Here is a 12216-nt window from a genome sequence, read left to right on the forward strand (position 1 = left end):
TACTATATGTGAGTGCGGGTGTACCATTGTGAACGATATTTATATATCACTCAAAAACCACTGATAAAGAAACAACATACTCGTTAGGCCCCGATCAGATGCAACAGTATTTCTAAGCTAATATTGTACGTGTCGGTCCTGACAGTTCCAAATTTATTTCTTAGCACTGACGAAAAACTTTGTAAATGATTTAGAAATCATTTTGCAGCCAGTCAGGACCTACACGTAGATTGTATATATATATATATATATATATATATATATATATATATATATATATATATATATATATATTTGTGTGTGTGTGTGTATGTGTGTGTGTGTATACCATTCTGAACGATATTTATATATCACTCATACCACTGATAAAGAAACAACATACTCGTTAGGCCCACCTGACCAGTTCAAAATTTATTTCTTAGCCACTGACGAAAAACTTTGTAAAGGATTTAAAAATAATTTTGAAGCCAGTCAGGACCTACACGTAGTATGTATAGTATATATACATATATATATATATATATATATATATATATATTATATATATATATATATATATATATATATATATATATATATATATGTGTGTGTGTGTGTGTGTGTGTGTGTGTGTGTGTGTGTAAAGTATAAAAGGCCCCTTAAAACACTCTGGTTTAAAGCTAAGGTCTATAGGTCTATATGTTGGTGGACTAACTTCCATGCTTATCAAGTAGAATGTTTCAATGGGCCTTTTGTACTTGAGACGTATCCTGTTTTATCACACACACACACACACACACACACACACACACACACACACATATATATATATATATATATATATATATATATATATATATATATATATATATATATATGATACAGTAACCTCCTTTATTGGGGATTCAAACCATTGACGATTAAAGCAGTAGGCCGTCGCTTAACCCATTCCTATTAGAAGCATCAATAAAGAGGAACCGGTGTGCGACTGTAGGTAGTACGAATAGATGCGAGGTACCACTACACCTCTAATAATGATGAGACCCTTTCCCATTTCCCGAACAACCTGCATTGCTTGGGCAAATTCAACCCTCGTGTCAGTGGGGTTGAGGTTATGTACATACTTCAAACAGGCAGTTTTGCCTAAAAATTTAAAGTAACATGAACCTTTCTTTGGGGATTCGAAATTAAAGGTCTAGCGTTGATCTAAAATGGTTCTATAGTCTATGGTTTGAATCTCTAAGGAAGGAGGTTACCATCCGCATCTGTTTTCAGGAGATTCTGCCTGCTAATATATGTATACACACACACACATAAATATATATATAGATAATATATATATATATATATATATATATATATATATATATATATATATATATATATATATATGCTTAAAAAATCACTGTAGATGCAACGTGACTTCATAAATAAGCGGAATACCACAGGAAAATAAAAATAAAGTCAGAAAATCCAAGCGCTTTCGTCTTTACTCAGACATTGTCAAGGAGTTAATGAAGTACAATTAGAGATTAAGGTCTCAGGTACAAAACAAGACCAAGAATACCAGATGGTTAATTGTCAAAAGGGTAAAAATTAAAAGAGATAATCCAGGATTATCGGATATCACACGGTCACAAACCTAACCGAAACTACAAAGTATTCTTTACAGTCCAAAACATGTAAAAACTCGAATATATTAATTTGTTGCTTATATTTATCTACAACTTTTTTTTATAATGAAAAGTATCAAGTTTAAATAAAAAACCAAGACTTAAATTAGAATATTTCTATTATTTGACTTGATTGAAACAAGATTCAATGATATTCCTTTTAACTGTGTCATTACATGGGATTAAGGCTCTTGCTTGACTCCAGTTAATAGGATGGTCTAAATCTCTCATATGTACGAATAATGCATCGATATTTGCCCAATTCTCACAGAATATTGATTTGTTGCTTGACGTTGTGAAAGAGATTTACCCGTCTGTCCGTAATAGACTTATCACACTTTTTGCAAGGAATTTCATATGTACAGCCTGGAAGATCTTTAGGAGAATTTTTTATTATTAAACTCTTGACATTAATATTACTGAAAATAACATTTATGTTAAATAGCTTTAAAATTCTAGGAATATCTAAAAACTTTCATCATAGGGTAATTTTAGAATGTTATGCTTACTAAATTCAAGTTTGTCATTAGTTGAATAAAATGTTTTTCTAGCTCTTTTCCATGCCACATCTATAAAGTCCTTGGGTATTTAAGTTTCAATGCAATATCATAAATAGTTTTAATTTCAGCATCAATAAACTGCGGGTTACAGACACGTAAAAGCCCTTAAGAACATCCCAGAAAAAACAGAGAATTTAACATTTTGATGGTGATTGGAGTAGTAATGAACAAAAGAGGCAATGTTAGTTGATTTTGGAAGACTCTTACCAAGAATTTTGCCCCAAAAAGTTATTTGGTTTAGATATGTGGATGATATCTTCTGATTGGCCAGTTCACGAAAAATCTCGAGGAATTCCTTAATAATCTCAATAATTTAGTTACTTCTATAAAATTTACTGTAGAGGAAGAAAGAAATTGTAATTTGAATTATCTTGATGTAACTGTCCATAGAAATGATAGAAATTTCGTCGTGTAAAAAGTAAATGGTCTGTGAATGGAGTGGCAGACTTTTGCAGACAATATGATAATGCTTGGGATTAGTTGAAAAAAAAAAAGCTAGAGATTACTGAAAGAGTTTTATAGTGTTTGCAAGAGGAGAAAGTTGAGTACTAAACGTGAACAAGAAAGCTGCATGTCTTTATTAGCATTTAGGAGTGTTTCAGATGATGGCATAATGGGAGACGATGGGAGTCAGAGCAGATGATGCCAAACAGGTGGCATGATGTGCGCGAAAAAAAATTGGAAGGAAAATAGGAGCCTGTGTGGCTATCAAGGTTGGAGTATGAAAGACTTGTTGAGTAAAGTCTCCTCTTTGAAAGTGAAGTATTGATGTAAAAAAAAATAATAATAAATAAAATAAAAATGTGTGGTATAAGAAGAACTGAAAACGTGAGCAATTTGTAGATATGTAGCTAGTGATTGATTGATTGATTGTGGGTTTTCTGGTATGTAGCTAGTGATAAATGTCTTAAGAACTTTCTAAACATCTTACTTTTCCCTTAAGGTGCCCTACTAAAAACTTCTGAAATATGATTTATGAATTTGCTCTCGACATTAAAACACGGAAGGTTTGTATAAGATACTGAGGTAATATTGAAAAGACACTAGGAGAAAATGTGCCGAAGTGTTCTCGGCGCAATCAAGTTTTCTGCCCGATGGTGGCTTCAGCCTAGTAAAGAATAAGTTTGTTCACGTGCAGGTGATGATGTCACCTAGCCCGAGTATCCTAAATTATAGAAAATGGAGTGAGTAATGGGGGACTTTTATCATCTGTTATTTTGTCCATTTCTCAGTCACACTAGTATTAAACTTTATTCATTTCAAGTATATCGTCCGTATCAAAAGGAAAAATAATATAAATAGCATGATTGAAATATACATGTAATGTTTCCGTCAATTCTTGTCATAGCTTACTTAAAGTTAATAATATTGGTGAGGAGTGGACTGTTTACACTGTACTCTTCATAAAATTACCGTGTAAAATGACTGTGTATTATTATTATTATTATTATTATTATTATTATTATTATTATTATTATTATTATTATTATTATTATTATTATTATTATTATGTTTAGACTGAAGTAATTATTTAGTAATTTATAAGAAGTTACTGCAATAAATGAATAGAAATGAGAGAGAGAAGTGAACAAAGTGTTGTACTCATTATAATGTAATTTGGCATTTAATTAGATAATTAACAGCAAACTACGTATTATAATGTTCATAGTGAAGAAGAATTCAGTCAGGTTTAAAGTTGTTGAAGACAGAAAAAAACCAGTTGACTAGGACAGGGATTGAAGGCAGGTAGATTAATATAAAATTATGAAGAGTTATACTCACTACAGAAAAACATAAACACAATCTATCCACATGAATATCATTATACAGTGCAGTAACGGATACTACAGGGGTAGGGGCTAACCTATAGGTCATTCAATGTATGGGTAGAGCGCGTCTGTTCTAGAAAGGATGCCATGTCTTTGTTCAGACTGAAATCGGCGCGGAGGTCGTTCATACTGTCTGAATAGTGTGTGCGTTTGTCGATAACGGCAATCGTTCAGTGCATGAGGGCCTTTAGCCATGGCCCATGAAACTCAGCCACGGTCCGGTGGTGTCCTATGTTGTTGGCACCTATAGCGCTGCCAGAAGTACTAAGATTATGGATAACTTTAACCTTAAATAAAATTTTAAAAACTACTGAGGCTAGAGGGCTGCAATTTGATATGTTTAATGATTGTAGGGTGGATGATCACCATAACAATTTGAAGCCCTCTAGCCTCTGGTTTTTAAGATCTAAGGGAGGACAGATAGACAAAGCTGGCAGAATAGTTTTCTTTTACGGAAAACTGAAACGACGGTGGGTGAAAGGACTATTCTGAATTCCAGTCTGAGGGAAATTCATGATAATCGTTTTGATGGCTTAGTGACCTGAATTCCTGAGTAGGCAATGAACCTGTTGCACTACTTCGGCAGATAACAGAATGGAGAGTTTAACGTTTTGGGCAATATAAGTAGATCCAGTTTATTTAGTTTTTTCTTCTTCATCTTCTTAGAGAAGACACAAAGGAGACAATGCACTGAATTAATGACGGAATGATATTGACAGTTTCGAAAGAAGCTTAGCTGTGAGAGGAAAGAGGTTGTCTTGCTCTCAATACTACTGTAGTGGGCAGGGGACCAGATTTTAAAATGAAATAAGGGACACCTAAATTGGAGAGGTAATACACACACACACACACACACACACACACACACACACACACACACACATATATATATATATATATATATTATATATATATATATATATATATATATATATATATATATATACATATATATCATACCTTTTCTGCCTCTGTAGAATTTTTTGCTGGGAAAAATAATCTTATTGCTAAAACTGTTCCAGCTGAAGCTGCCTGTTTATTTGATTTGTGCTACTGTGTTGATCCATGCTGTCGCACATCACTCAGTCCACCGTGTGTAATGCTGTAACCCTTCGAACATATTTTGCAGTGTGCTCCGCTTTTGTTGTTTCGGGGGACGAGCCATTGCTTTAAATCACTGTCATTTTACCACTCTGGTCTAAAGTACATTCTCGCTTCCCTTTTTTGTTGCACTTATTGACGGACATGCTGCCTTATGTTTAGAAAAACAAATACCAAGACTGCACTGTTGCCAATGTTGGGCGGCCGCCTTTACCCCGTATTTTGCAAAATTTCACTATACCCTGTTTTTTTCCATTTGTCCATCCGCCTGTGGTGTTTGCGTATGGTAACACTGCGTCCCGGGCTTTAGATGGTTACATTCAGCTTACATTCAACAATAATAACGATATCCTATTTCGAATATTAACGGTGTAATTCGCAAACAGTAAATTATTAAAACACTTTTCATTTGTAAATGTACACCCAGATATCCTTTTATTTACCTAAAACTTACACAGTGTAACTATTAAAAGTCCGGGACGCAGTGTTACCATACGCAAACACCACAGGCGAATGGACAGATGGAAAAAAACAGAGTATAGTATATTGTATTTTTCTTTTTCAAATACTGAAAATACGGGACAAAAGGCGTACCGGGGAGGTCGACACGGGACATATAAGGGACATCTGGTCACCCTGGTAGCGGGTGCGATGTAATGAGATGGTCTTTAGACTAGGTTGATTTGAGCATTGCAATGGTATTTCTAAGTAAGGTTGCGTGACAGAATTACCCCACGCGCAATACATTGTATTGGATATTTTTAGACTATAATTATAATAGCACTATACATGCTATTTCAATATCTTTATTTTGATGACGTAATGTGTTTATGTGAGTTTATGTTCTTTGTAGAGTTACTTGGTAAAGAATAACAGTCACTGGATTGCTATTTTCGGTGATTTTTTGCTCTTATTTCCAGGTTGTGGAACTCTGTCCTTGGTGCCTATATTTTTTTTTTCATATTCCTATAACCTTCCACTATCCAGAGGCAAAGTAACAGTACAATTGTGAACGATAATTTAGTCAGTAGTTTTGGTTTATCTTCAAACGAAAGATCCAAATTATATAATATACGTCCTCCAACACCTATAGTATATTAATTACAACTCCAAGACGCCTTCTCTTTCTGTCTCTATTTCTCAAGCCTTTACCATACCTCACGTTATCAGAGACCTTACAAGAAGCCGTACAGAAGACAGACACACACAAATTGACCTTGTACTTGTTCGGGAAGCCGACTACGCTGCCATAAAATTGGCGTCACCATTTTGGCGCCTCTTGAGGGATGCGTACTCTACGGTGTAAATTAATTCAATCAGTGTAGGTCTTTATTCATATATTTTCTTAATTCTGTATACTGATTGATGGTTTTCTTGCTAGGTCGCTTATTTTCAAATCTTGATGATTTCGAGCTTGAATTATTTGTTAAAGTTAAATTTGAAGGTTAATTTTGCGATGCCCCGGGAACTCGCTAGATGGCAGTCAAAATAAGATCAACTTCATTCATGACGACAGCACGACAAAAAACGTCAGTTTGTGTCGAAACTTTGGTTAATCAATCTTTGGATGCTTGAATAATGGGGAATGGAGCAAAGGCCTAATCGAAATATAAACGACAAAATAAAAGAAAACACAAAACCTACTGCAGATTCATGTGGAGGAATGAAACGAGTGACTAAGCTTATTCGAAAAAAAGTATAAAAAACTGTAAACAAAACAAGAGTCAGAATGACACAGAGGTTTTTCAGTACAACCAAGGCAAGACTAAGCAATCATTAATACGAAATATGGTGGCGCAATAAGCTAGGGTTACTAAACCCTCCCGCAGCTGAGATTGCGAAGAATTGCACTGCATTTCGTTTATTCATTCCTCTACATCAAATAATCTGTTTTACTCAGAGCAAATTCGTATTAGGGCATCCGTAACAACATCTCTCTCTCTCTCTCTCTCATCTCCTCTCTCTCTCTCTCTCTCTCTCTCTCTCTCTTTAATTACGCGCGCACACACATATAGGATATAAATATATATATATATATATATAAATATAGAATATATATATATATTCATACATATATATATATATATATATATTATATATATATATATATATATATATTATATATATAAGTCATATCACATTACCGCGATTCATATACAGATCATTTGTAGCTCGATGTATGTACCTATTGGAATCACAGTAATGTGATATGACTTATATAATGGCTACGTGCTGTCAAAAGCACTACAACACTACCGAGGTCGAGGTGGGTTGCTGCTGGCTCCAAATCAACGAATACCTGAGCGCGAAAGGTATTTGAGGGTGAGAGACGGCATCTACTTATAGCCTCTTGCGGTGGTAGAGTGGGTAAAAGCTTCACTGACGTCCTGGATTTGTATGGTTTCATGGGTTCACGCCCGGGAGCCGGCAATTCTATTATCTCCTAATAAAAATTCCCCTTCGGTTAAGCATATATGAAAATATATTAATTCCAAGGTAGAGCGAATTAGATATTAAAGGACATTAAAGGATATTAAAGGACATTTGTAGCTTGATGTATATATATATATATATATATATATATATATATATATATATATATATATATATATAAGCAATTCATCTTGCTGTCCGATCAGCAAAGTTCAACATTGTAGGTTCTGTCATTGTTTGGATGTGACAACCAGAACCCCAGCTGCCATGGGGCGGGCAACCCCATCCCGAAATATTTGAGAGCCACCCCTCCAAAGGGGAAAGGTTTCTAGTGAAACAATTAACCAAGCATATACGGATGAAAGAAGGGAGAAATAAAAACCTTGTGATTTGTGAAATGTAGGCTAAGAAACAAACTTTGGATGTGGGAAAATCTTATGCTCTGTGGTGCAGCGATCCATGAACATGGTTTCTCACGAAAGGTATAAAAAAAAAAAAAAAAACACACACACACATAAAAGAATCATGTAGGTGTATTAAACCGGTGACCACGGTTAACCAACTGCTGTTATAGCTTACCAAACGTCTGTATGACGCAGGGAATGCATAGGTGAGTCTGCAAAAACGCAGATTACTAGAGCTTGTATGACGAAAGGGAGTCTTATGCAACAGCTTGTAGTGGCAGGTTCAGTCGTGGATGAACTTTTCTTTCTGATGATGCTGAAGAGAAATCTTTGATTAGAATGGGCGGAAAAGTAAATCAAAGTGTGCATAGGGGAGGCAAGAACTTGCAAGAAAAAGAAAAAAAAAATTGGCCCGAGAATACTCCTATGTTAATGACTCATGAAAAATAACATGACTTTATAATTAACATTTAATCTGCTTATGAAACATTAATGTGGCTTCCTTTCTTGAGGTATCTGTCGGATGGTTCCACGAACAACGCAACTTCTTGATTCCAAGTGCTCTCCTCTAAATGATAGTAGTAGTCTTACTCGGTCTATTTTGCGTTTGTGCTCTTCCTCCTGGCCTACTTCAGATTCCCTCTCATCATCCGGCCTTCACTACCCTTGCCAGATAAATCTGACATGCTTATTAAAAAAAAGATACAATTATCAGGCTAAACTTTCTGATGATAAAAAATGTCTCCTCCTTCTACGACGTAAACATTTATCTCACGTGGAGGATATAAATAATGCAGGATATAAATAACTTGAAGTGATTTTAAAGATGGAGGACGATTCATCTGCATCAAATTGCCAACGTATCCTAATTCATTTATCTGACTCTATCAGACCCTATATTACACATTTATACGTTTCTTTCATTGACTTGAAATCTACTAAAAATGACGCTATGATAACACGTAACAGAGAAAAAATTATTTCTGGGGTTCGCGTCACTGGAAATTGGTTAACAATACACATATGTATTTATACACACACACATTATATATATATATATATATTATATATATATATATATATATATATATATATATATTATAAAGATTGTTTAGAGTGAACAACCACTCCTTAATCTCTTAGTTACCCTTGTAATGTTAATTCACCTTCCTTCTTTTGTTTTAAAGTAACCTTTTATCTGCACTGTAACGAAGAGGGAATTAATTCTGACGTCAAATATTACCAAATCCTGTGATACTTTCAATAAGCTGCCAAAAGGATAGTTGGAATGACGGAATAGGGTGCCTTTTCCAAGACTGTTTGTCTTCTGGGCAACCATTTTGAATCAATAACAGAGTGGTAACCTTCGATTTAACTACAGTTTTAGTAACAGCAGGACCTAACAAACAGTTCCTTTTCAGAGACCCTTTGAATTAATAATGAATATCTAGCTAATAATTTAATCTCAGAAATTTAGTCACCTCCAGACAAAGAGGGTGATTTTGATCAACTATAGACCAGAATGTTGTAAGTTTTTCTCTTTTCACACAGAGAAGGTGATATCCATTGAACTTGCCAGATGCACGAAGTATCCTATAACAACCCCTGTTTGCTTTGTATCTCTTCACAACTCTTCTAAAGCTACAACTTCTGTTATGGCGTCTAGTACTACTGATTCTGGCTGGAATCATAAAAAGACGAAGTCGTCAGTCATTGGCAAGGAATTTCCATTCATGTTGTTGTGCAGAAGAATCTCTCACAGAATCGAATTGAAAATAATCCACTGAATCGTGATACAAAATATATTCTTTGCCAAGGAATATTAGTGTTGTTAGTCTTGAGAAATATAACATTATTGGTGTGTTTTCAAGAAAGAATGTTTAAGTTGTTTTGATGTGCCATATTGCTTGCTTACTGTTCAAATATGTTATCATTAATAGTTATTCGACAAATACGATCACTACTAGAATAACGTGTGCAATAGTAGTGGAAGCGAACTACGTTTTAGAATCATCTTAAGAATTATTGTCCTGAATATTTTGCAAGTTACCCTAGCACTATGGATTCTCGGTCGAAGTGGAACATTATATTAATGATGACGACTGAGAGCAATTCTAGGACATTCTTGAAATGGGACGCAGAAAAGGTACCCAACACTTCGCTGTAAATGGTAATTGGCTCTATTTCTAAAGTTTAAATATAGCTTCTTAATTTTGCCGTTTTAAGCCGTTTGCTTTTGCTGAAAGAAAGGACTATCGTTGTAACAGAGCTATAAGCTTGCTGTTCACAGTAAAATACAGCGCTGCTACACTACGCCCTATCCTCCTTAACAGCATGCTCTGGACTCTGGAGGATTTGCAATCTTGGTCGTTTTGCATTGAGAGTTTGTTTCCTTTTATCATCATCCAATTAACGCACCGCCCATTAACGTAATTAATTCCCCTCTCTTTTCCTACTTTTTGGCTCCGTCGAGTGGAATAGCCTCCATTTCTATAACATGGCTTTTGAATTCTGCTCATGTTTGCTGGTCTAAATATAGAAATGATAATCGCCCAGCAGAAAGAATAGCGCGGGCTGCCGCTTCTCTCATTTTTGTGGCTTCATCAACTGACTCAACTGTGTGGCAGAATGCACGCTGGTTTCCACGTTAAGTTATTGTCACACTGTTTGAATTGCGAATGATATTACATTTCCTCTGTCTGAAAAAAGTCAAGATGAATTTTTTATGATGAAAAATTCTTGTATTATTCCTTACAAACCTTGGGCATCTATCTCTGTTATCTTAGTATTGCATTCCTCTGTCTAAACGTTGGTATTACGGTATCCACAGTAAATATCAGCTACATACATATGATTACATTCGTGCAAATTTAAGGGATGAAGATGTCTGAAGATGACACAGTGTTACTTAGTGATTGAGAAAAGAAGCTGTAGACTGGTGAAAAAAAAAATGAAAGGATTGGCAAAATGAGAAAAGTCGAAGTGAAAGTAAGCAAGAATAAAGTCACAGATGAAAGTGTTATCTGGACGGAAATTAGACGGATAATGACTGGATGAGGAAAGAGAGGGGTATCAGAGAATATGGAAGCTACATAGTACCACTGGTCACTTGATCAGCGATACTGAACAACAATGGGACTGGCCAATATTTAAATGGATGACCATCAAGAAATGCCAGACGCTGTCGCTATGTGGGCCTTTTTGAACATCTGTGAACCAAAGTGCTGGGCTAGGCATACTCAGACCCAAATGCTTGCTGAGAACCGAAAGACTAAAACTTATCTGTAGTCTCTCTCTCTCTCTCTCTCTCTCTCTCTCTCACACACACACACACACACACACACACCACACACACACACACACACACACACACACACACATATATATATATATATATATATATATATATATATATATATATATATATATATATATATATATATATATATATATTATATATATATATTATGTATATTTATATATTATATAAATATATATATATATATATATATATATATATATATATATACTATATATACACATATGTACCTGATTATTCACTTTTCCTGAGAGATCATTTACATCTACGTCTTCAAGTACAATAAAGGCAAAAGGCGAGCGACATTGCATTGCACTACGCCTTTTCACTTACGTCGTGGCCATACACTCCATTGATATATTACATACCTTCGATATAACGTGTCTTCGTTCCTGACTGACAATCGACAATACCTACCTCGTTCAACGTTTCCGCTTGCTGGCTCAAGTTGTGCGTGAATACTGTATACCTCTTTTCTTGGTTTTGTATTCATTGTCCGCTGACGAAGGAATTAAGGTAGTTCAAAAAACGTCCGGGGACATTTATACGCAATGCTTTCGATAATAATAAAAAAAAAAAAAATCTTGCACTGATTTGTTTTTCCAGCTGCTTGAGAGAATTAAGACAAGGATTATCAGGCGTCACTCACACACACACACATACACAGATACACACACACACACACACACACACACACACACACACACACACACACACACATATATATATATATATATATATATATATATATATATATATAGAGAGAGAGAGAGAGGAGAGAGAGCGAGAGAGAGAGCGAGAGAGAGAGAGAGAGAGAGAGAGAGAGATGTGACGTAAGAGGAATAAAACGTAATTGTACCTACAAAATCAATTCGAAGCAATAACCTTTGCGTGCGTACATTTATTTATTCCCTCGCC

General features: G+C 35.0%; 1 protein-coding gene across 5 annotated transcripts in view; it reads left to right on the plus strand.

Annotated features, from left to right (window-relative positions):
* LOC135219602 (mucin-2-like) overlaps nucleotides 1–12216 on the plus strand; it is a 95988-nt gene that overhangs the window by 80226 nt on the left and 3546 nt on the right. For 2 of the 5 annotated variants that reach the window (XM_064256494.1, XM_064256495.1), the window contains one exon: nucleotides 9531–10133. The exons of the other annotated variants lie outside the window; for them this stretch is intronic. Coding sequence is in view for 1 of the 2 variants with exons in the window: in XM_064256495.1 (XP_064112565.1) it covers nucleotides 9531–9539 (9 nt within the window). In the remaining variant the exon portion in view is untranslated. Of the gene's footprint in view, nucleotides 1–9530; nucleotides 10134–12216 lie in introns of those variants that run through there. 5 annotated transcript variants of the gene reach the window in all.

Source organism: Macrobrachium nipponense, chromosome 1, assembly GCF_015104395.2.
Source record: "Macrobrachium nipponense isolate FS-2020 chromosome 1, ASM1510439v2, whole genome shotgun sequence".
NCBI lineage: Eukaryota > Metazoa > Arthropoda > Malacostraca > Decapoda > Palaemonidae > Macrobrachium > Macrobrachium nipponense.